This window comes from Epinephelus moara, chromosome 5, assembly GCF_006386435.1.
Source record: "Epinephelus moara isolate mb chromosome 5, YSFRI_EMoa_1.0, whole genome shotgun sequence".
Taxonomy (NCBI): domain Eukaryota; kingdom Metazoa; phylum Chordata; class Actinopteri; order Perciformes; family Serranidae; genus Epinephelus; species Epinephelus moara.
This window is the reverse complement of record NC_065510.1, coordinates 29,605,761-29,632,600: the sequence shown is the minus strand read 5'-3', so window position 1 is coordinate 29,632,600 and position 26,840 is coordinate 29,605,761. Positions and strand designations below refer to the sequence as shown.

Below are 26,840 nucleotides of genomic sequence, written 5' to 3'. Positions count from 1 at the left end.
TGTTTGGTTTTTCCTTTGTGTTTTCATTGATTTCCGTGGTCAGGTTTTCTTTGATGGACGTTGAGTGATGGGAAGGACAAATGTGACCAGATGAAAAAGAGAAAAAAAACAGTTGCATAAATGAAGAAAATGGGAGGGATAGATAAAGTGGCAGATCTGAGGGAGTGACAGAAAAAGAAAGAGGGAGGGAGAAGAGGAGAATAGAGAGACAGCAGGACCAAACTCACTGCCTTCCTTTCCTCCAGTGCTCTCTCCCTTCTTTCTCCTTGTGACTCCAGGCTGAGATCAACAGACAGGTGAGTTTGACTTTGGCATTTTTGTCTTCACATCACAATTTATCTCACATTTTGCCTCTGTCCATTTTCCCTCCATCATTCAAGATTCCATCCCTGCAGCTGTCTGAACTCATCCCTCTTTAACAACCTCAATTTTAGCCCCCATGAGTCTTTTTTTTAACACATATTTGTTTGTACTGTTGCATGTAGGCTTATGGAAAGCAGAATTTGACTGAGCCCTGACACTATAAGGTGTCTCTCTCATCTTCCAGATCTCCTCTCCTCTTGTTCCTTATCTCTCCAGTTTCTTCCTCTGTATTAGAAGAAAACTTTTTTAAAGGGGTGGTCCAAGGATGAATTAATCATTGCTCATTAACCAAAACGTCTCTCACAGTCGCCAACCTGCTGCTTTATTTATGTGTGAGAACATTTTTACGACAGTGTTTATTTGCTTTTGTGTCTGTTGGCTAAATGCATGCAGCTAAGCTTGAGGGTTTGCGGAAAGCCAAAGTTTCCGTTGGCTGGATGGAGAGGCTACTTTTAGCTTGGGTTATTACTCCCTTTGCCCTGACTGGTTCAGACTGAGGGCTCCGTCTTTCACAGTTTTGCTCAAGTTCCCTGACTGTCCTTTAACGTCTCTGATTATTTTAAAGGATAAAAACATCTATCAATCTTTCATTTTTACTGTGGAATGTCCCATTAGGGTTAGAGGAGAAGTTTCAAATTATATGTTTTGTCAGAGTATGGAATGTGAGTTCCATGGCTTTGTGTAATTTTTTGGATTTTTGTGGCAACACGTGCATAATGTATTTAGGGGCTCCTGCTTTACATATCTCTTCTCTGTTTTCCCCTCTCTTTATCTAATGTCACATCATTTCTGTTCAATGCCCATCAGCTCTTTCTTCATTCTCCACTGTGCATTTTTTGTTCCCTATAGGATGCTGTGCCTCAGCTCCCTGTCCACACTCTTCCTCCTGCTTCTCCTCTACTCCCCTCCGCTGTCTGCCCAGGGAATGCTTGTACGTCTAGCAGGTAGAGGCCGGCGCGGTGCAAACGAGGGACGTGTGGAGGTGCTCTACAATGGCACGTGGGGCACAGTGTGTGACGATGACGTAGATCTTAACCTGGCCAATGTGGTGTGCCGACAGCTGGGCTTTCAAAGTGGCTTGACCTGGGCGCACAGTGCCAAGTTCGGCGAGGGTCATGGTATGCCCAATCGTTTAGTTTGGAATAGCTTGCTACTAAAGTTTTCATTTCTTTTGATTCAATAACTTACCACCCTTTCTTGCTGTTAGGTTTGATCTGGTTGGATAATGTGCACTGCACGGGCACAGAGTCCTCTATTGCAAACTGTCGCTCAAATGGCTGGGGAATCAATGACTGCACCCATGCTGAGGACCTGGGGGTCATTTGCAGCCAAGAAAGGAGACCAGGCTCCCCCGCTGTCCCCCTGGAGGAGCCTCCTCCATCATCCAGGCGCCAGCCAAGCCAGCCAAGACAGAGAATTCCACCACCATCGCCCCCAGCCCACATCACTTCGTCTTCTGCAAGAGGCCATGAGATTGCCCTTCATCGCAACCCGACTTCTTCCCGTCGCAGCAACATCTCCCCACAGGAAAATGGCCACGAGATCCAGATCTTGAGACGGAATCGAGGTAGTACCAGACCGAGCCCACAGGTGAGCCCGGCTCTGCCACAGGGGCACCAGCTCCCTTCACGTCTGGCAAACGGTGCATCCTACAGGCAGAGACTGGAGACAGCGAGGTCCACTCCACAAGCAATAAGACGAGAGGCTGAGGGACAGACAAACAGGCAGCCTGAGCGGAGGAATGACCGGCATCAGCAGCTCAGTGGGAATCATGTCGAACCATACCCTGTTTATCCAAACGTGGGACTGGAGACTGATGCGCACTACACACAGGTAACAAAAAAAAACACATGTATACACGTACACAACTTCTAGTACACACCAAAGAAGTAGCCCATAGTTTTATTCAGACTCCCATACACAACTGTCATTTGCGGAGACACAGGCCAGAGGACATGTATAATTAGAGACAAACCTAAAACCAGACCTTCTCCAGATCCAGCTCTTATGTAGCCTTAAGTTTAGGACCCAACCACCAGAGGCTCAACAGTCCCTCTCTTAAAACATGCAAGAAACTCAGACCAAAGGAAGCTGAAAGACATCTATCACTTGTGTTTGGCTTCCTTTCTTTTCAACTTGCAGGGTTCACAACTTTCTTTACCATGACACGTATCCTGACACATCAGCCAAACTCTGTGTTTTCTGTTAGTTTCCTTCCTGCTGCCTATGTAATGTGGATGATTAAAGAGCGTGATGATAGGCGTGTAACCTTATCATGTTATTCTTCTCTCAATTGTGTGCTGTCTGCGGATATTTAGCTAAACAAAGTGTTGTTTGAGCAAAGATGAGGTCATGTTCATTAATGTGTGCATGACAAAGATCCATTTTTGTCCCGTGCCAGTCTTTACTTAGGATAAAGCACTCCCATACTCTATAATTAATCATCTTTAAAAAAAAATTGCAGGGTTCTGAAAGGGTTCACTTAGAGGAAGCTCGTCTACGGCCTGTACTGTCCGGCAACCATGGCGGTCTGGTGACGGAAGGCGTGCTGGAGGTGAGGCATGCTGGGAGGTGGCGTCATGTGTGCAGCCATGGTTGGGACCTCAGCAGCAGCCGTGTCGTCTGTGGCATGTTAGGATTCCCTGCTGCAGAGGCGTTTGACCAAAACGCCTACAGGTGAGTGTGTGAGAGTGGAAATGATGGCGAAGGAGGAAGAAGTGTGTGTGTGTGTGTGTGTGTGTGTGTGTGTGTGTGTGTGTGTGTGTGTGTGGTTCTGAAAGGGATGGAAAAGTGCAGTGGACTACACATCCCTTTACGGATTAGGCGGCCCCATTACTGTACCATCCCCCCTGTAGTAGAGGTTAACCACAGCTGCTGTCATTAGTACAACCACACTTGGCACGACATCCACTGTGGCATTAGCCGAGGCCGGCTGTCGGCCAGGCCTGTCTGCCCCATTGGCTGAGTGGGCCTCTACACAGACCTTTAAAATAGTCCTTGAGAGTATGTTATTAATGTCAGATCTAGACTACAAGATTATCATCATCATCATCATCATGGAGTGTGTCCTTACATGAAACCTCCCTTATATAGTTTCTAATCTCATATAATTAAGATGCCCCCAGTGAAAACTGTGTGCGGCAGCACTTTCTAAAGCAAAGTGGCATTTCTTAAAGTCTGAGGACTCTCCTCTGATCAGCTGGTGAGGCAATCATGTCTCTACCAATATTATCAGCTCTAAAAACAACTGCACTGCTGTCTCTCCACCACCAAGCGGACACAGTTAGCAGCTAGCTGATGAACACAGTGAAGCATTTAGCCACTAAAAAGACAGATATTTCCTTCAGGAGTTGGTGGAGACCAAACCATTGATGAATATTTGCCTGGGATTCATCAGGTGAACAGACACATTAGTCCAAATCAAATCATAATGTTGTGCTGCATTTGCCAGATGTAAATATAGGCAACTGTTTGCTACGCTTTCAACATGCTAACTGTAAAGGTGATGATATGTCAGTGTTGTAATCGCAGCTTGTTTCGGCTGGACAAAGTATAATCTTCTAAAGGAATACTTCCCCACCAAATTACCATTTGTATGTCAATTACTCACCCTTATGCTAAATACGCTAAATTAGTGAACAAACCTGTTTTTCTCGCATGCCTTCACGTTAAACGAGGAATCCAAAACACAGAAAATTCTTGATCAATTGAAGTCATAAGGGTCTACATTTAACAACAGCAAAACTATATCAAAACATCTGTTTACAAACTCTCACACAACTCGTGCAGTATAATTTAAGGCTCATTTATCCAGTCGTATGCTCAGTGCTTCCCAAACACATGTGTTTTCACTAAAACCTTACAGTTTAAACACTCTTGCAAAAATAGTCTCAAGTACAGACGAGCAGCGTGCCTACGTTGCGCAAAATGCATGTGTTTGGGTAGTGCTGAGCATTTGGCCTGGATAAATGAGACTTGGATTATACTGCATGAGTTGTGTGAGACTTTGTAAAATGATATTTTAATATGGTCTGGCTGTTAAAATGGACTCCTAAAACTAAAATTCAACAAGAATTTTCTCTATTTTTGGATTCTTCGTTCACTGGGGAGGCATGAGAGTAAAACAAAATTTTCTTAACAAATTCAACTTAACACTGGGTGAGTAATTGATTTAAGCGGGATTTATACATCGGATCGACACCATACACATACCCTATGCCATGCACCTCCTCAGAAATGTAACGACATGTCACGGTGAGGCAGACTTCCTGTCTATTTTTGTAAGCTTTCCCTCAGTGGAAACAAAGCTTTTATATACTTTAATTTCACAGATAAGAAACAATAAATTGTGACGATGATATAGCCTCCACAAAATAGCATTTTAAGTCTTGTGTGTGATTTATCCTAACTTCATATGGGCAGAGGAAATCTCCCCTCATTGCTACGCTAATTTATACAATGTAAAATGCCATAGGCTGGTGCTAATAACATAAGCATGTTGTATTTGTTTGGAAAATGTGTTAAAAATAAGACACAGTGAACCTTGTGAGTCGTAATAGAGTCGAATTTTGTGATGTTTCGTTTGTTAGATGTTGCTGCTGTCCCTGGATTTATATGAGTAGAGGAAAAGTAGGCTAGCTGCTAGGCTAAGTTATACAATGTAAAGTCCCACAGGATTGTGCCAAAAACATTAGCACGTTGTATTTGTGGGGGAAATGTGTCCAGATAAAGACAAGTGCTTTGTCTGTGAATGCTGCGAGTTATAGTGAAGCCAGTTTGTGTACTTGTGTTTGAAATTGTTTCTATTAAGCCATGTTTAAAGTGTGTTTAATGTGTGTTTTGAATAAACTAAACTTTACAGCACTTCACAGAAACCCCGCCACCAACTGGTGTTTTGATGTTGTAACTGCAGAGTGACGCAGACACAGTCATTAGGAGGGTTAAATATTCCTTTAATGCAGGCTTAAACAACTGGGTATCTGATACTGTAAAGTTTGAACACTTTGTCTTTTTATCAAAGAGAAAACAAATATTTGTTCCTTGGTAGTCTGTTAGTTGTTGCATGGGAGCTGTGGCTTTTGAATCCCAACAAAACAAACACAGTGTTCTCTCTGCTAAAAATACAATGTGCTATGTGCTGTTTTGCTACAGTCATAAATGCACTTAGTTTAGCGTATAGACAGAAAACCCATTGAGTTACAAAGCTAGCAGGAAAAGAAAACAGACTACTGGTTTCTATTTGTTGTATGTTATCATAAGTCTTTGATTCTCCCCCAAACACAAATCATTTACTCTACTAATGTCAGGTTGTTATGCTGATTTTGTGTCTATAAATCCAGCTCATCCATCTAACTTTAGCCATAAATACCCACTTTAGTACCTACACAAACCTTCAAAGCCCTTACACACATACCATAGAAAAACCCCCAATACCTCACTTACACACACACACATACTAATACATGTCTGCCTCCACCCTCTTCGCACTACGAAACCTTACACAAAGTACGTCCAAAGTCCACGTGCGCATACAAATAAATACGCAAATATACATGCACGCTTGCGCACACGCAAACACATCCCTCTGTGTGTCCGTCTGTCTGCCCACAGAGGTCTTTTTATGGCTTGGCTAACAGGACGACTGTACTGACCGCTGGCCTGCCCTACACCATCTGTCTCTCCATGTCGCCAATAATTACCCCTTGTGTCCTGCTCTGCTCTGCTTGGCAACTGGATACAGACTGCTTTTCCTCAGCTGCCCTGTTCACCACCACGGCCACAGCCTAGAAATAAAGAACACTCTCTTATAGTGTGTTATCTCTTAAAGCTTCTTAAAAGCCATGTACTTTGTGAGAAAACTTCAGAATTCCACTTGAATGGATGCTTCAATGTGGTCGAGTAGACCTTTCAAGTCCAAGATGGTGGTTAGCTGGTTGTCCACCATGCTAACTGTCTAAATCTCATGCTAATGTGGACAACAACATCGAAGAAACGCCTCAGAGTTGTCTGGAGAAACATCCTATTTCTGTGCCAACAACCCGACCAGCAGCTTGTGTAAAGACTGGACCAGGCCAGAGTGTTGTTTGTTTTTTGTCAACCTCCACCCAGCTACGTGGGAGATGAGTGGAGCAGCCATTTTTGTCCAAGAGTAAACATCTGAGCTGAGAAGAAAGGTTTTTTTTTGAACAAGCAGTGAGGTGTGTTATTGGCATCTGGTAGTTTTGAAACCGGTATTTATGTTGGTGATTGTCCTATTGAAAAAGTTTCCAGAGAAAGAAATTGTGATGTATCTTATACAGTTAGAACAGTGCTTAGTACTACTTTTAAAATGTATTACACTACAGATTACTGAATATAGCCCTAAAATGTACTTCATAACAAATTCCATTAGATTACTCAAACTAAGGAACATATTCTGAATACTTTGGATTACTTTTTCTTCACCAATCAGCCGTTCTTTGTCTATTGTGAAGCTTCTAAAGCGAGCAACAGGTATAAATAGAAACAGTGCGTCCAACAAAAAATTAGGTCAAAAAGCACTGCTGGGTCGTTCGCAGCTAGGTAGGACATTCCAATAAAAAACTATCAAACAGTTTCTCACTCGCATCACGTTCAGTTTGGGCACGGTGTTAGAGCAAAGAAAATAAAAACAAATAAAGCAATCCCTTCAAGTCATCTATTTTTAAAGACAGTGCCTGTATTCGGAATACCACTTATTTAACTGTACCACAACACAGTTACTCATATTTTGTATTTTAAATACATTATTTATTTATTTGCATTTCATTACTCCCAAACCCTAAGTTAGCAACAGCAGTCACTGGGATGGCAATGTCGGTCGGACAGTCTGTCCACAGGCTGTTCTCAAGCACTATTTGTATGTATACTAACAAAAAGTAATGCACCAGCATTGGTGTATAATACACAGAATCATGAGCTACTAATTTGTATATGACCTACATAATCTGGAAGGCTGCAATCACGTGACCAATGTGCTGGGTCAAACAGACACAGGACTTTCCCCTAGGACACCAGTGTTTGGCCCAATCTCGTTTCTACCCCTTAAATCTTCCACATGGTATTGAGTGCCCTTGTTTGCAAGATAACCCTTGATGAGGGAAGTGAGAAATATTAGGGTAGAAATCTTTCCCTCAGAAATGAGACACCACTTCATGCAAATTGGCGTGGCCAACGTGCAGGCATACGTCGAGCGTAGTAGCGACGCAAGATACCGGTGGTCATTCAGGTTTGAATTTGTGTTGTGGCATGTGCTATGTTTATTCTTCTCCATCTGATGAATCAACAGAGAAGAAATGCTGAAAACAGGAGGCGCCTACGACGTCTTCTAGTTATGATTGATTTTGTTCGGGGAAGTCAATTTGTTTAAATATTTTGACGCTGTGTTCAACCGAGTCGCTGATGAGTTTACGCTAGTCCAACCATCTGTTGGTTGTATAGCCTATATTCTGATCGGACAGTAACAAATTGTTTTCCAAAACTTGCAGAAGTTGCTGACTTTGCAAGGTGTTCTGGGAAATTTTATCTTCCACTTCGCTGAAAGTGTAGGTCGGGGCTTCCTTGGAATCTAGGGCGGGTTTTAAGTGTTGGAAACCACTTCCACTATCTCAATTCTGTTTTGGGACACCATTAGCCTAAATGTGAACACGCACAACCAAGTGCAAGTGGGTATTTCTAAGGGAAGTGTGGGTACTGGGACAAGCTCTTTGTGACCTGTAAACTTTTTCCTTAACCTAACCTACATTACTTAACTTGCCCTAACACAACCTACGAATCTTTATGTTAAGTATATAACTTTACATGAGTACATATCTTGACCTTAAGTACAAAACTTTAATTAAGTACTTAACGTCACAACGTCATTTATGGGGCGCTAATTCATTAGATATCACATACGTATGAGGATACGCTACTGTCCATCACATTTGATCCAGACTTCAATATCTCGCTACCCATGCCCCCCTCATGACGAATTGTGGTAACTTTTACTATCCTTTCACTTTCCATCTTGTGCTAATATCAGGTCAAAATTTCAATTTGTCCGATGCTTTGGTTTATGTCCGAGGTAAAGAATTGTACTCAAAGCTTTGTTGTGCTCAAGTGCAGCCTCACAGAGCTCCTAGCGTGGCTGTAAACTTTTGTTTATATGGATGCACACACGATAACAGTCACATCACATCTTCCCGGTGCTACCCACTGTGTTGGCAGTGGTCCATGCCTGCTCTTCGTTGGGGTTTGTGTCCACTGGAACAGCTGTAATTATGGTCTGAGAGATCCACTAGAATATTCTCTTGACTGAACCTGCTGCACACCCTTTGCTGTGTCAGCACTTATTCCCTCTCTGGCCATGGTGGTTGTTGTTTTTTGGTGTGACTGCCTTTGTCTCGGCCTGTTAAGTTGCTCAGTGCATTTTTACAGCATTTTAAATACTCCCCCACTTTGCTGTGCTTACAAAAGGCGAGTGCTAAAGCCATTTTCCAGCTCCCTTGTTTCATCACGTCCACACTCTCTTTGAGGCTGACACTAACTTCAGTTCTTCTAATTTACTTTAACCCCCTGCTCCTTCTACCCTCCTCAGTTACAGCTTTTTTTTATGCCTTTGTGGCAATTATGCTAAAACCCACATTTCATGGAAAGTACATCATTATGACCCTGTTGAGTTTTCGTTCCATGGAGGTTGAAGGGACTGTTGAGAGTCAGTTGTGGAGCCAGTGTGGTAACCTGCTGAGCCGATTGTTCCAGTCAGGCAGCTTTGCATTCATGCAGTATAATAACAGGTTATCTCTGCCTTCCTGACAGTCAGATCCTCTCCCCAGTGTGGCTTATGGTATTGTGTGGTCAGGGTTGCATAAAAAAAAACTTGGCATCAAGGCTGAAGATCCTGAGAAGTAAGACAGTCTTCTCCTGGTTAAAAGGATTCAGCAGTGCTGCGGTCACAACCTGTTTGTTGTGCCTGAGGCTCGATGCTGCGGTTCACCTCCCTTCTTTTAAATCTCCTTGCTCCAACTTGTGTCTCTGACCTGACAAAGATCAACACCCACCGTGCTTTTAGCACTCAGTAGGACAACTAAAATGTGTCTGAGTGAAAACCAAGGCAACCCGCTTTCCCTTGTCCTGTGAAGTCAGACGATGCCCATAAAAGTTGCCCAGTTCACAGAGACTTACATCACTCGCTTGTTGTTTCCCAGCATGCAGTCGTAACGTCGGGTAAGGACGCTTGGGTTTTACAGACCTTTTGTTTTTACAGAGGCAAGGCAGGGAAAGTTGATATGTACGTGCATATTTCCATGTCTGGTGTGTGTGAACCAACATGCTACTGCTCGACCGCACAGCAGACACTGCCAAGCAGAGCAGGCAATTATATGGGTAGCACTCCCCGTCACCCTCTCCTCCGAGCCATGAACTAACACCCCCCTTACAGTCTGTCTCTCTCATTTTGATTTACCACCGAGTTATGAAACATTTTAAACTGTGCAGACACACACAGATAGATTCACACAAGTAAATACACACCATCACACACAGCTCACTCATACATATTCCTATTTACATTGCACGAAGAAGCCGTAGGATCTCTCACTTCTCATCAACATGAAGAAAAATCTATCCTCCTACACAGAGGCTGTAAAGGAGAAAGAACAGAAATAACGAAAGCAAATAACAGAGAAATAAAGAGAGATACTTACTGCAATGTTTCATCTGATGTGCATTTTAGTAGCAAAGAAAGTTTAGAAAACTAGAAAGTCTGGGGTAAAAAGTTAAATATTTTCCTCAGGAAAATCTGGACTTAAAGGGAGACTCCGTCTTTTTGGGTTTTTCAAACGGAAACTTCCACTCAGCCGTAAGCAAAAAGCAGTCAAGTATAGAGCGCTGATTATTGTAATAACTGAAAGGACCACCTAAAATAAACAAATCTCAGTAAAAGTGAACGCTATATTTAGAATATTATCACCACTCAACTTTCCTGTCGGACAGCCCTTTCTAACAGGAACTGAAGCTGTTATATCGCTCCCTTCAACTCAACTCAACTTCAGCTCCTTTGACAAAAACTGTAATTTTACTTTGAAGAACAACACATTCTCACTCTGACCTTGTCACATATCTACGTTTGGTCATGGGCCTTCCACGTCCAGAAAAAAGAACAGGGTTTGGCTTCATAATCTTACGTATGCGAATACCTCTCTTCTGGGCGGAGGTTGGTGTTTGTTGGACCCATTAACCACCACTCCCGTCCTCCCCACTCAGACTTTAGCCGCCCTAACTTTCGTTCTTGTGCCACCGCGTTTCCCCCTGATGCCGCCAAGCACTGTTAAACTATGATGGCAATTGGCCATATATCATGCCAATGTTAAAGGGGAGCTTTTTATGTCAGTGTCTGAGGCTGCAAGTCACTGCCCAAGTGCCAGATTTTGATGGCTTCGGATTCAAGGAGTCAAACTAAGTACAGTCCGTGCTGTCGCAGCAGAGCGTGCGCCATCTTGCCAAGTTGCTTTTGTGCATGTTGAGAGCATGCTCTGTAGAATGCAAGGACTGCTGCTCTTCCACTACCCCATTCATGCTCTCGATTTCCAAGTCCAATTTCCACCTGCAGAAATATATGTTTAAACAATGAAATCCTTTGTTCCAACTGACATCATAACTCTGGATCAAAGCTAGCTTGTTGTCAAAATGGGGAGTGTTTTATCAGGTTGGTTTCTGCCTCAGCTGGGATACAGTGATGATAGTGTAGGTGATATGCACAGGTTATATGTTGGACAGGGTCTCAAACACGCAGAAGCAAATGGCTAAGAAAAACGTCCTAGACCAATAGGTGATAGTCACGGACCTCAATCCCTGCTTGGCTTCGACTGTTTTGTAGCATTCCATGCAGCAGTGATATTATGATGGTAGTGACAGCTCGATCCCCTGAAAAGAACAAGCTACTCCCTTTCATCATGGACGGGTGATTGTTTGTCAGATCAGAGGTCTGATGTTTGGAGCAGCCAAAAAGTGTAGTTGGTAAATTACTGAGTGGTGTAGTTGCAGACTATGTATCTTTGTAACTGCGGAGAGAGTGTATTTTTTTAGAGGAACAGGACTTTGAGCAATGGGTGTTTGTTTTCAGAACATTCTCTGCCTGGATAGGTTTTTGTTGGGTGGAGTGGACACTGGCACTATGTAGGAAGACATTTTTTTTTCCTCACTGAAATGGAACACAGCAACGCAGATAATTTGCACCCAGTGTGCATAGTTGTCATGGGGTAAATGCACAATTTTCCGTATTTCTGCACCACATTTTTGTATTGCATTGCTGAGAAGCGGCTTTTAGGCAAACATAGCAACATCATCATGCAGGAACCTACGTCAGGTCATGTGAGACGTTTTTAGAACCGTTTGGGAAAGTAGTATTTTGATGATAAAACATACTTAGATTGAAATTTATTTATTCAAAATTTATTTATATATATTTTATTACATTTCTAGTGGTTGCTAACAAACCCACAGAGACTTATCACTCTACTACGGACTGTTTTAGCATCTTTACTGTTTAGGTTCACTCTCGCCACTCTGGTCAGCTCCATTTCCAGCAGCAGAGACCTGCTCTGATAAATCCTCTGTACCAAACAACAGATAAAGTTAGTGACTAGCTGGTGAACACACACAGTGGAGCATTTACCAGCTAAAGAACCAGATATTTTTTTCCATACAGCAGTTTGTCTGGCTCAGGGTTTCTATTGTGGGCCCCTCCAGCCTCAAACACATTTCTCATCTAACGTTGGTACTACTGTGTATGACAACCTGTGGATTACCAGGATACTGGGGTTCTCCTGGAGAGGAAACATGTCCCGTTTTAGGTTGCCAAATATTTAATTGCATCATGAATCTGGTTGTACAGTAAACTCTGCTCCTGTCTATACTTGGTGCTGTGACTCATTTAATTCAGGCACATTCATGAAGGGCGTCAGTCATGCTGCACCTGTCTGTGGTCGCGCTGGTCGATGCAAGTGGTCAGCTCTAGTGTGTGTGTGTGTGTGTGTGAGTGTGGGAGAGAGAGAGAGAGAGAGAGAGAGTGTGTGTCACAGAGGGACACTTCCCAGACTCTGCCTGGTTTGTGAATCATTCTTTTTATTGAATTCTCGCTTTTTTTCTTCTTCACTTTTTAGGTTTAAGCATGGTGTGTGTGTGTGTGTGTGTGTGTGTGTGTGTGTGTGTGCCCAGGCGTAGGGGGCCTCATTTTGTGTATACACAGTGTTTCCCTTTACAGTTTGACTCTAGTTTAAGGTAATATCCATGAAGCTAGACACCGTTTACTGAACCCTGTTGGAGTTGGCAGACCTCAATAAGGAAGAGGATCAATGTATAGTGGCTTATTCATATTTTTAGGATTTTTTTCCGCATGGATGCCCCAAACCAGACATCCACTGTAGACATATAGACAAACACTGAAACAGAAATACGCCTGACTGTAGAAATGGAAGATCTAAAAAAAAGTTATGACAAGAAGGTGGTGGTTTGAGAGGAAAGAAAGGAAGAAAGAGGGAGTTATGTGATCCGTTATTGTAAATCTCCCCGTCTCCTACATGAGGACTATGTTTATCCAAAGACACACACGCCCTTCCCAGCATGTTGTGTCTCCTACATAGCTTTCAGTTTGTTTATTTAAGGTTTGATGGACAGAATGGAGGAGTAGGGATGTTGAGAGGAGGAGAGAGGATGATTGAGGAGGAAAGATGTGAGTGGACAAAAGAGTGGATTGTGTGTGTAGGGCAGCTGGTTGTTTAGTCTACACAATGTAAAGATGCACAGTTGTAACTCCGGAGTGTGATGTTCTCATTCTTTCAGGAAACTGTGGGACTCCAAGTTGGCCGATCCATCCGCAAGGTAAAGTCAACATCTGCTCTCTGAAGGATTTAACTTGTGTTTCAGAGATTATGAGCAGTGTGGCAAACCCCAAATAAACTTCTCCTCCACCTCTTTCCCCACCCAGGCTGAGGACACAGATCGGTAAGAAGGCCTACTGGGTGGAGAAGATGCAATGTCAGGGCACGGAGGTCTCTCTGTCGCAGTGTCAGGTCCTGCTGTCCCTCCCCAGGAGTGATGTACCGTGCCGTGGCGGCATGCACGCTGTGGTCCGCTGTGTCCCTGGATCCCAGTTCACACGCTATGGCAGAGCACCTGCACCACCCGCCGTGCCGGTTAGTGTGCAGGAAGATGTTGAAACAAATGTGTTAAAATCAAAGGATGAGTTTAATATTTCATATTACTTATTGGTTTTCTTGCTGAGATCAATACCGCTCTCATGTTGGTTCACTAAATATGATGCCACAGCCAGGTTAGTTAGCTCAGCTTAGCATAAATACTGGAAGCAGGAGGAAAGGTGAGTGAATTAATGTTCCCTAGCTCAATATCCTCTTAATATGACACATTGAAGAGACTTTTCAAAGGGTTTTATATCCTCAGTAATGTCTTTCCCTAGGCTAAATGTTCAAAGTATGTGGTTCAATATGTTGAAATCACCAACCTACCTTGAAACCTTTACCCTCAAATTTGCAGGCAAGACAGTTTTCTTATTACCTCACATCTTCACAGTGGCTGAATTGATTTTTACCAGTCAAACTGCATCGAAAACATCCATAAATCTTTGTGCTTCTGCTATTTGAAGTCTCACATTATAAGTTTACATCAAGAGACATAGGACCCTGGGAACATAGGGATAACACAGAGGAGGAAACTAGCGTTAGCATGGCTCTGTCCAAAGTAATTTTACGAATTAACATTAATGTAATAACATGTGCCAGGTCTAGAATTACTTCCAGAGTTAGATGAGATTGATATCACTCTCATATCAGTGCAGTACTTATGAAGCAATCCAACATAGTCTCACAGAAATACCTGAAATGGATACAACCTCTTAACAATGAATTGAAATGAATTGAATTGAATTGAACTGAATTGAACTGAACTGAACTGAACTGAGCTGAATTGAACTAAATTGAATTGAATTGAATTGAACTGAATTGAATTGAATTGAATTGAATTGAATTGAATTGAATTGAACTGAACTGAACTGAACTGAACTGAACTGAACTGAACTGAACTGAACTGAACTGAATCGAATCGAATCGAATCGAATCGAATCGAATCGAATCGAATTGAATTGAATTGAACTGAACTGAATTGAACTGAATGTCCATTTCATGTATTTCTATGAGACCGGGCTGAGCAACCAGCAACTGGTTACTTCAACAGAGGGAACTAGCGAGCTTGGCTCTGTTCATAGGTGACAAAATCTGCCTGCCAGCACCACTAATGAACGCATTACATCTGGATTGTTTAATCTGCACAAAACTACAAATTGCAGTTCTACATGGTCTTTTTAACCAGGCTGACTTTAGACAGATCCAAACTAGCAGTCCCCTGACCCCCTTCTGTCCGTGTTAAGCTAAGCTAAGATAAGCTAAGCTAACTATCCTAGCAAAAGGAACAGCCCATGGAGGTCGACACAAGGATCTCAGATTAACATTTATATATTTTTTTTAACAAGAAATGTCTTTTAGAACAATATGATTTTAGACAAAAAAAATTCATAGTAAAATGTATATATAACATCTACAAATATCATTATCATGCTGATATAAGGTTTATTAAGCCGTCTAACTGCTCTGAGAATGTAGCGCAGAGCATCCAAATGCCAAGTATAACATTTTCAAATCAATTCACATTCCTCCATTTCTTACCTAAACTCTTCCTTTTTCCTCCAGCCTGTCGTGCGTCTGAAGGCAGGGTCCCGCCTCGGCGAGGGCCGTGTGGAGGTGCTGAGGGAGGGCAAGTGGGGCACCGTGTGTGACCACCTGTGGGACATCACTGCGGCCAGCGTGGTCTGCAGGGAGCTGGGCTTTGGGACAGCCAAAGAGGCGCTCACCAAGGCTCAGCTGGGACAGGGTAAGATAGGACACATAAACATAGCCACACACATAGTGTACATAAAGTGCACTCTGAAGTCTTTCTGGTGCTTTCCAGTGATGCATTCACTCACCATGCCCGGTGAGGTCATGGTGGGGAACATTTGTATGTTTAAACAAAACTATAACTTTATTTGTAGTTTTATCCTAAAGTGAGCAGATAACCTCATTCAGGAAATCATAGAGTACAGATCTGATAGCCACCTATGTGCTGAATAGTACAAACTTTGAATCAGCGCGTGAGTACTCCATGCTTTCTGAGTATGATCAGTTTAGCTCAGCGATCCTGGAGACTAAACACTTCTCAGCCTAAATGTCTGTTGCTAAACGCAGCACTCCAGGAACCATGAGCCTGAGCAGACAAATAAACCCAGAGAAAATGTTTACAGCCTGACTTCTGCTTCTATCGCAGGAGCTGATTGTTGAGGAACTCTACCCATGACCAATTATACGAGTGTAAACTATGCTTGGAGGTTCCAGCGACAAAAACAGTGGCATGTGTCGTTGTCAAAATAAACCTGTTGTATGTGAAAAAGTTAGCTCAGCTTTGAAATCAGGATGTCAGGCAATCAGCAGTGAGCAGGACTGTGATTACTTTGGCACTGCTTTTGTTGTGGGCATGAGAGCACAGCCGCTAAACTGTCCAGCAATAATAGAGTTAAACATTTTCCTAGGAAAGAGACCCTGCTTTCACACACTTTCACACACAGTTATTGTCCTTTTTTTTTCTCTCGCCGCACCTCTGCAGTAACTCTGTAATCACGTTCATTTCCTCCCATTATCTTTCTGCCCAAACGAGCACATAGCATGTCCCATAATGGTGGCTGCATTTCCTTCTCTCTACTTTACTTAATGAAGTAATTCATGGAAATTCATTTGAGTGTTACTTTAGGGCTCTATTAAAGTAGGTGCTATACTGCAGTTATGTCTAAATAATGAACATGGTTAAGTGTCAAAATGGAGCACTGTGGCTTTTAAAGTCTCAGGCCAGTTTACCAGAGCTGTGTGAACATATAGGAGATGACTCTGTGCATTATAGGAGTGACATTAAGGCTCGCTGTCAGAGGGGAGCAGCTTGAAGCTGGACTTGATGACATCATTAGCTATTTAAAGCCAAATTATAGGGCTTTAGCCTGGGCCTCACACACCTACACAAAAACACTGATGTGTTCAAAGATTTTCCTCCATTTTGCCATTTTTGTTACTATTTTAGTTTATAAAGCGTGGCCCTGGTGTGCATGGTGCTGCACAGAGTGTACAGTAATTTAGACAGAAAGCTCTCTGGCTGAGCTCAGAGCCACATCAGAGGTCCCGATCATGTCTGGGCTTTTAATCCTTCTCTGTGGACATCTGTGGCTGCAGAGCCATCAGGTTCCTTTAAGTACCATGTGCATGTTCATGTCTTTTTGCATGTGGCCTATGGTTTGTAAGACACATGTGAATCAATCAACTCCACGCCCTTTCTCTGTAGGTACCGGCCCCATCCATATGAACAGTGTGCAGTGCACAGGCAGGGAGAGGTCGGTTACAGAGTGTGTCTACAGACAGGTGCCGCTTTACAGCTGCAAACACAACCAGGATGTAGCTGTACGCTGCAACGTGCCCAACACTGGCGTGCAGGCCACGGTCACAAGCACACGCATACACACACACACACACACACACACACACACAGGTATTTAGTAGTGTGACTGACAAGAAAACACTGTCTCCTCCCTGAACCTTCAGGTGCGTCTGGCAGGAGGCAGAGAGCCCTCAGAGGGACGTGTGGAGGTGCTGATGGAGGTCAGAGGGGTGAAGCGCTGGGGTTCCGTCTGCAGCGAGAACTGGGGCATCAATGAGGCCATGGTGGTCTGTCGACAACTGGGCTTAGGCTTCGCATCAAGAGCTCATCAGGTAAACAACAGATTAGAACTTTTTTTGCAAGTTTTTGCTTCGTTTTTTCCTCTTTGGTCTCTGAGCTTTTGTTCTGTGTGCTCCTATAGTTCCTTCTCTCCTCTTTCTCTCTCCATCCTGCTGTTTGTGTGTCTGTGCTGTGTTATTACTGAGGCCTGAGGTAATTACAGGCTTCTCAAACGTCCACTTCCAGTGCACCGAAAATAAAAGAGGGAAAGTGAGGCGAAGAGAGATCAGGAGAAATTCACAGAGCAAACAGACTGAAAATAGAACTGTGCATGGAAAGGGCAGCGTGAGTGTGTTTTAAACGGGGGCTGCAGGGAACATTTAACAGGCAGTTTTAAAATTGTGAAAAAGAGTGGAAAATGTGATAATGTGCACTGATAGTTCCTATAAAAAATGGCTTTTCTTTCTTTATAGCAGAGTTTGCCTTCAGCTTGGACATTTTTCACGTCTTATTGTCATTATTCCATAAGTGTTTAACACAACTGAACAAACTTATGATTCTGTGTGTGAATTTGTTCCCTTCTCGTGTCTCTGTGCAGGAGACCTGGTACTGGCCTGGCTCTGCAGATGCTGGGGAGGTGGTTCTGAGTGGAACTCACTGCATCGGCACTGAGATGTCCATCCAGCAGTGTCGCAGAAACACAAATGTCTACTGTCCCAGAGGAGGAGAGGGCAGGGCTGCAGGAGTCACATGTGTAGAAAGTGAGTCCAAAACCAGCAAACACACACGGACACATTTGTATTTGTTGTGCAATGTTTGTTAAAGGGGAACTGCACAGATTTCACACATCAGTGCCTCGGGGAACACTGCTGCTCTATGGAAAAAAGTCGCAACAAGCTTTTTGTGGCTTTAGAAGGAGCTGCGTGAAGTTTGATTAATCGCCTCCAGTGATGTCACTTGAGTCAGCATCGGTTGGGTCTGAAAACTGCAAGTCTGAAAATGAAACAAAATCTTGAGGTGTGAAGTAAGAAAAAAGTGAGCTTACCAGACCTCTGTAGCCAGCTCCTCGTCTCTGCTTGAGGCTACATTAGTTGTTGTTAGCATAACACATTTGTATCTATAGCCACTTTCACACATGCACTGCAACCCTGAACTTTTCCCAACATATAGAGGAGCTGTATGTGAGGAGGTGAATGTCCAAATCTGCTGGACCGGACCTTAAACAGACTGTATCTTGCCAGCTCCCTAATACAAAGCCCATATAATGTCCAGTGGAGTTGGAGTGGAGTTGCTTTCAGGGCATGGGCCCAAGTACTCGGACGAAACAAGTATCTTGTATAATAATGTATGGTTTTCATGCATTTTTTTACAAGTATAATCAGAGTAAAATGCATCAGTATTCATACTCATGATGAAGGAAAATATCTTACACTTGTGATAAAAAAATGATCTGAAGCTAACCCCTGAGATTGTTCTGTAAATAGTTTTCTGATAAATAATGAATATAGCAACTTCTGATCAACCCGTATCGATTTCAGGCTTAAAATAACAAGTTTTTGTTAGACCACACCCATTTCAGGATTAGGCCACACCCACATATAGTATATACCCCGCCCATTTTAAGTACAGATATGGACGCAGATCTTTTATTTGGCTGAACAGATACAAATACAGATGCAGATACTTCTGTACTCAATCATCCCTAGTTTGTGTTACAGTGACTGGATTACTGCCAGAAAGGGCGTTATGGCAGAAAGCCCTGAAGGCAATTTTCTCCCACGTGCGCACAAAACCATAAGAACACAAACATCCAAGGTTGAAGAAGAAGGGTCATTTACATGAGGACGCCAATAGAAATGTCTAACTGGAGAGAAGAAAAGATTCTGGAATTTCTGTCAGTAAGGACCGATGCAGACATCAGACAAATTCTAGGAACAGGAAGAGACTTGGTTGTTTGTGGCTATGTAAACAAAACACTGTGATTTCTGCAGTGTGGTTTCTGCCTCATACCCTGCTCCTGGACGCTCTCCCCGGGTACCAACACTAGCCTGAGACTGTTAGACTGCGTCTGACATGGACAATCTCCTGAAATGTCCAGACTTGGCTCTCTGGATATTGTCAGGAGTTCATATGAGAAAACAGCTTTTGACTAAACTGTTGGTAGTTGGGTTGCATTGTGGGTGATGTAGGCGACAGGTTTGGACAAGGAAGAAGAATTCATGGATGTATAAAGAGAACTGGATACAGATTGGGAGGTGGGCTCATCTCTATGAAAGTAGCTCAGTGGCACATGAAGCCAAAAAAGTTTGACCTCCTGGGTGTAAAGTTACCTGGATTTTCCGCATCATTTGGTCCATAGAGCAGGCACACTAGAGACTTTCGCCAGCCGAGTGATTAACTTCCAGTTTAGCTCTCCTCTAACTTTAATGGAAATAGAATTCTTCTAGACTTTCCAAATGTTATCGGATCAAATAGACCAAATCTCATATGGGCTGTGACGCTATTAAAAACTTATCCAATCATTTACAGATTTCTTTTTCCCAATGTAAGTCCATAGAAAGTCTTTTTGGGCCCAATAGCATTACATGATGAACCCAGAAGTTGTAATTCCACTGTTTGGCCACGAGGAAAATAGGCTTCAAATTCTGGAGGACTTTTGGGGGGTCTAGTGGAGTAAAAAGAAACCTCTTTAATAGTCCATCATGACTCGCAATGCCAATGGAAATGCAATTATAAATCAATAGAGTTCTCTCGTAATTAAACTCTGACCCTCTGTCCCTGCAGCTGCTCCTGACCTCGTCCTGGATGCTCAGCTCGTTCAGGAGACGGCCTACCTGGAGGACCGACCCCTCCACCTGCTCACCTGCGCTAATGAAGAGAACTGCCTGTCCTCCTCTGCCGCAAGGATGAACTGGCCCTACGGACATCGCCGCCTGCTCCGCTTCTCCTCCCGTATCATGAACCTGGGCCGTGCTGACTTCCGACCCCGAGCCAGCAGAGAAAGCTGGACATGGCACCAGTGTCACAGGTAAGTCTGGAGGGGAGGAGACATTGACAGTGTTTTCTCCAAGCCATTGTGTCACTCAGAGGAGATTTCAGGTTTTCGTTTTAACCAACAGCTGCTCATTTTACGCCCTCAGCCAGATAGGGAGTAACTATGTGGTGACTTTAGCTGCTGCAGGGTTTGGTTGGAAATAAAAAGCTTCATAACCTCCGTGGCTCAGGACTGGGCACCATAATGAAGTGGCACGAGAAAAAAGAAGCACTTAAAGAACACTGGTGCTACCAGAAGTCAGAAAACTTATTGACTGCGGCAAAAGATGAATGGGCCTGTAAGATTTGGCAAATGAAATTGCATCGCAGTGCTGGACTATAAATAACCCAACACATATAAAAGTCTGTTATTTAGCTCAATAAACACAATCTTTTATCCTCCAAAATGATGTTTACAATAAACATCTTCCTCACTGGTCACCCAGTTGTTACAGTCAGAGCCATGACTGCACTCAGAGCACCCTGGCTTCTTATCTCTGCGGTTGTGGTTTCGTGTCCCAAAACGAGAGGCACAGCTCGGTGTCTCTCCCAGCCACAACCCAATCACTGCCTCCTCAACCAGCAAACACATGGTCTGACTTCTGGTACAGTCTGTTCTGGGAATGGCTCTGTAATGAGAGAAAGAGTGCCACCAAACTGATATCTATCTGCCTACTTGTGTTGTTGTTTTTTTAACAATTGTTGCCTGTGATCTGATTGATGCCTTTGCAACAACATAGCAGGATTTATGGCTGCTATATTTCAGATGAACCTCAGGGGTTTTTTTTCACAGGGTGATGTAGGTGTGCACAAAAAACGCAGTAAATTAAATGGAGATCTGTCTCTGTCTTCCTTTTCTTCCTTCACACATTAATCATGTCATCCTGATCCAATTCCCAGGCACTACCACAGCATTGAGGTGTTTACCCACTACGACCTGCTGACGTTCAACGGGACCAAGGTGGCAGAAGGTCACAAGGCCAGCTTCTGTCTGGAGGACACCTACTGCCCTGATGGTAAGACATGATTACAGATTAATGTCACATAAATCTGCTTCCTGAGGGAAACATCTGGAAACGAGAGCAGAGTTCGTGACAAACAATCAAGAATACATAAAAGTGCAAAGCTGAAATCCCATAATGAGCATTCAAAGTCAGACTGTAAGATCAGGGGCCAAGCCTAAATTGATCTTGGCTTCACAGAGCCCAGACAGCTTTACACAGCTTAGATCCTTTCTATTCATTTGAAAGTCTCCAAAAAAAGATCTGGTTTCTAAATCATTTTGTTATAATTTCAGGCTGGCGGTAGAAATTCAAATCCACAGCGACTGACAGCGAATACGATTTACACTTTACAGTTGTCTCTTTTTATACCTCCTCATTTGTTTACAACTTTTTTTTTCTACCAGGTATCCATAAGCGGTACGCCTGCTATAACATGGGTCAGCAGGGCATCTCAGTTGGGTGCTGGGACACCTACCGCCACGATATTGACTGCCAGTGGATCGACGTCACAGACATACGACCTGGTGAATACATCTTCCAGGTTAGGAAAAAGAAAGCATCTTCTAAATCTTAATATCACTTATTGCGGTCTGCGCAGCTGTCTGTAGAGTTAATTGCGAAACTGTTAGTCCAATAAGAGTGCAAAGAAAAAAATAATCTACCTTCAATCTTCATGGTGAAATCGCATCATCTAAGTAGCTTACACAACCTCTTAGATCGGGCGTGAAAGCAAAAAAAAAAAAGTTTCAACAGAGTTTCAACATCTGAAGGGGCACATGAGATAAAAGTTAAAAGACTATAATTTGGGCTAAATGGCTCTTGGCTGGTGTACCATTCAGGTGTACAGTATGCATGTAGTTTTAAGGGTGTGTGCATATTTAAGGAAAGTGAATTTAGTCTGGATTTATATAGAAAGTAGACCTGCTATTAGTCCACCCTCTCAGTGCTTATTGGCAGTGGAACAGCTCTGTCAGCACTTTACATTTCTGCAGAGAGAGTTTTGTGTTTGAAAGCAGACTTTGTTACATGTCTCGTCCATTTCTAGACATCCAATCTGCTGTGGTGACCTACTCATCTGTCCTCCCTCTCTGTCATTTGTTCTATTTTTTCACGGCAGCTCGGTGGCAGCAAAGTGATGATGTTTACAGTTTGTCATTATTTTCGGAGTGTTTACATAAAATCAAGATGTTTACGTGTGACTTGCTTTTGCACGTGTGTAAACTGCATGCAGGGCTGGTCCGTCCATACGCATGCGACGAGCCACGTCTTGAGAGATAAAACCACACGCATGTCATAAAGCAAAGATCCACTGTTACCACGACGACGTGACCCAGTGGCACTTTGTGGCCATGACTGCGGTTGAACAGTAGTTGAGCTGCTCATAAATTTGTGTAAGAAGTGAGAGACGGAGGGAGGGCGCAGATGCTCACTCGTCTTTCATGCAGCTGGGTGTTTCTCTGAGTCTTTACCAAGAATCGCAGGGTGGCGGCCTTTTTTAGGACTATACATTTAGACCGATGAGTCACATCCACCTCAGCTTGATTGCTCCTGATTGCTCCGTCATTTGAAAATCAGCTGCACAACCTCACAGTCTTTTTACATGACAGTGACGACCTTTCATTGTACTGTAAAAAAGGCTGCGGGCCCTTTGTTTCACATTATTACAAGAGCTTTTAAAAGGGCATCAGCTGCCACCCAGTAAATATGGCCTTTTACACTGGGACTATAAAATATGTGCTGAAATTATTGGCTGCACTCTACATGCAATATTAAAAAATATATGAAGCTCTTGACACCAAATTTGGTTGAGAATTTAATGAAAAAGAATCATAATTATGAATATTTTACATCTCAAATCTTTGCCTGTAAATATAATTGGCACCACAAAATTTATACTGTACTTTAAAAAATGAAACGGGGTTGCTTTGTTGAGTATGTGGTCAGGTTATCTGTTTGATGTGTGCATCGGGAAAATACATTTGTGTGCTTTTCTTATATACTGCAGGCAGGCAGACAGGGTGGAAAACAACAAACCATGGCAACCAACCATGGCTACAGCCTAATGATAGGCTGCGACTTAAATCCAAACCCAAAACTGTCATCTGCATCTCTGGCCCTTTTTTTAACTGCATGGAGATAACAGTGGAAAGTGATGTCATGCATCACTTGAACCCCTAATTTATACATCACGAGCCTTATAGAAAAGGAGAGAACAATAATCCTGTGGCTTCTCAGTTGAACTTGTGGAAGACCAGTTGTTTCCTAACTGTCTGACGTGAAGTGTTGCTTTCTCACTTGTTTCTTTTATTTTATTAAACAGTCCCTCCACGATTAGGCAGAATTAGAATCTATTTATGATGATAGGGAGGGTTCAGTGTTGGGGCTGCAGTATTAAGAGGCATTTGCTTGGATTTTGATCCATTAATTATAAATAATTGATTTTGATTGATTTTAAAAATCCATACGTGTATGCTTACAGAGACTTTAAACAAATATAATATAATATCATCTGCATACAGGGAAATACAACTCATGTGTGCATCTGTTAAGCCCAGTTCAGACCAAAGATCTGCGATGAGTTGAAATGTGCAACTACTTGCAATATGCTGTTCTGCAACGTTCTAAAAACCAGCCAGCCAATGCAACTAGATGAGACGGTGTATCATCTCTATGCAACAACTCTCTGTGTTTTCATTCTGATTGCAGCTTTTCTGGCTTATTTTGTGGCTGAATATAATTTGTAGCTTCTAAAATACATCCGACACCAGAACACATAAGGACGGAATGAGAGAGCTTGGCGTGGGCAGAGCACCTGCCATAGCAAGCAAACATGCCATCTGCAGTTATTTTGGCTTGACCAGCGGACTTCACTACAAGCTGATTGGCTTGAAACAGATAATGTGATTTACATTCTAAAACCAGCCGCAGGTTATTTGACCAGCTGCAAAAGTTGCAGGTGACACCATCAGCTGGCTTAAGTCGAGCTCAGACGGCTAGTTCACACCACTGCAACTTTTCTCTGTAACGTTCTAAAACGGTTTCGTCTGGTCACAAATCTTTGGTCTGAGCTGGGCTTTACAAGCTGGGATGTTATAACTGCCTTTGCAAGTGGTTCAGTTGCAAAGAGCTGTGGAGACGAGTCAGCCTTTTCTGTGCAACTGTTGCAATAGGGAGGGAAATAGGGAGGACAGGACACCTATCATTACATAGGCTATTTACAAAGTTGAAATATATACCTAACATACTTATTATACTTTGTAGGGTTTGCATATTGTTAAAAGTCGTCCTTTAATAAATCCTGTCTGAAATCCTGTCCATCTTGTCTCTCGTCTATTTCCTTTTACAGGTGGAGGTCAACCCTTCCTTAGACATGGCTGAGTCTGATTTCCAGAACAACGTGATGCGCTGCAGATGCAAGTACGACGGAGCACGAGTTTATATGTTCGGATGCCATGCAGGTAGAGTGTGGAGACTTTTTCAGTGCACATGCATTTTTACATCTCAATACTTCCCCTATTTGTTGCTATGAATTCTACTTGTTTTCTTTGTCTGTTTTCATCAGGTGATGCTTACAGCGCAGAGGTGGAGGACTTGTTTGACCACCAGCGTCAGATCTCCAACAACTTCCTGTGAATTAAGGAACATGCAGATTTAAGGACAGAACAACTGTACAACTCCTCACCACACCTCAACATGCCATGGGAAGGAGGTTGAATGACAATGACATGCCAGTAAATAGAAAAATGAGGGCCTGAGGGAGGAGGGTGGGGGGGTGAACTGGTATGGTATGGTTTGGGAGAGACTTCACGCAAATATGACTAATTAGGATCCTGTGACTGATTGTCATCTGCAATGACTGTTCCTGTTAGAAAGTCAAAGAGATTTAAGGAGACATGTAGGAAGAGGAAAAGACCACAAGTTAAGAAATACGACCAAAGTTGGTCTTCACAAGCATCATGTCACCACGATAAAACGTAGAGTAGTTCACAGTTTCAAAAGCGTGTGCTGAATTTTGTAACAAATTGAATTCCCTTGATCAAAATATATAAACCACAGTTAACAAAGTAATGACGTGAAGGCACATGAGAACAACACATCCTTTACTTTTACAGTACACCATCAGGCTGTCATCCATGTAATATCAACCCAGGTATCAGACTGTCAACCAAACTCTGTACATGCTTCCTGTGCTTTCACTGTCCACATTACTAATGCAGTATTTACTGTTACAACTGTGTGGTTAAAATGAGATTTTTTTTTTTAATTTCATGGTGCTATTTTTGCCTTATTTGAATAAATATTGTAATGTATTGCAAATGTATTGTCATGTACAGTTTTATATTACCTCTCTGGAATATTGTTCTTTAGGTCTCTTAATTTATGCAGAATTTTAATGTACTTTTGAGTTGAAACTTGTCCCTGTGTGGCTGTGTTTTGTATTGTTAATTTTATTATGACAGATATTTTCTCTTGTTTGTTTTTTGACCTGTTTAACATCGGTAACATCAGATGAGATGTGGTTGTACCACGGTATTGCGCCTTGAACAGGACTTGGTAATGGTAGTGAAAGAATAAACATCAGACTGACAAACTCTATGTTTATTTGAGGCATGGTTATTTGACTGCAGAGTTTTCTGATGCAGAACAAAGATAATGGTTAATGTTACAGTTTCTGCAGAAGATTTGGGGAATATGCAAACTAGCTAATTGAGATTCCCTTGTTTAACATAGTAAAGATAAATGATAAATAGTCAAGTTATCTCTTGACAGCAGTTTATACAGTGCCTTGTGCTAGTTTGTCTGACAGCATGCAGACTCCTTTGCTTTCTTCAGCAGATTTAAATAAAGATCTACAGTAAAAAGATTGAAGCTTCAACAACAACTGGGTTTCCCATCTTTTCCCAGGGAGCCTGAGCTAACCCGTATTTTATGGTTGTTTCCAACCTCATTGCCACTGATGAACACATACAAACACTGTGGAAACTTTCACAGCTGCCCATTGTCACATTACATAGGCTATACTTGTAAAACGTCACCTACTTCTGCCTTATTTTCCCCCTTTATGAGCTGGAGTATAATTTTCACTTTCTATAGGTGAAAGGACAAAATAAAGAGTAATACAAAGTACAAACAGAAAGTGATAGACATTTTGCAGATTTTGAGACTGGCTGCAGTGGGAGAATGCTGATGTTGACTGTTAATGCTTTCTCTAAGGTGATGACTAACTATCCTTTATCCGTGGACATAAAAAATAACTCATACTCCATTGTAATGTGCCAACACATCCCTGAACACATCATATCATGTCCAGCATCTTTTATTATCATAGGTCTACATATTAATCAACTGACAACCCCCAGAGCTGAAAAATGAGGCCAGCGCAAAATTGCTAAAAATAGTAGTTCCTCTAATGACCACTTAAGGTTGGCTCGAAAACTTCACAGCAGCCTGGTACAAAAATAGTTTTGGTCTGTACGATTGTACATGGGCTGAATTTTTAAATATCTCACGTGTTTAAATTCATACAAATACGGTCACCTTGGGTCACTTCTGGCTCCAAAAACCCAAGACGACCAAAATGTCAAACTTGAGTCCACAAACCAATGGATGACATCATGGTGGCTACATACATTATTC

General features: G+C 42.6%; 1 protein-coding gene across 1 annotated transcript; it reads left to right on the top strand.

The window, feature by feature from the left end:
• Positions 1 to 1,213: 1,213 nt before the first annotated feature.
• Positions 1,214 to 24,882, top strand: LOC126390393 (lysyl oxidase homolog 4-like). Its single transcript, XM_050044675.1, has 14 exons — positions 1,214 to 1,481; positions 1,571 to 2,196; positions 2,828 to 3,039; positions 13,204 to 13,242; positions 13,349 to 13,556; positions 15,123 to 15,303; positions 16,795 to 16,949; positions 17,052 to 17,219; positions 17,765 to 17,927; positions 19,951 to 20,194; positions 21,100 to 21,215; positions 21,608 to 21,744; positions 24,550 to 24,661; positions 24,766 to 24,882. Exons 1-14 carry the CDS (start codon positions 1,214 to 1,216, stop codon positions 24,834 to 24,836), a joined length of 2,700 nt encoding a protein of 899 aa, XP_049900632.1. The 3' UTR covers positions 24,837 to 24,882.
• The last annotated feature ends 1,958 nt before the right edge of the window (positions 24,883 to 26,840 follow it).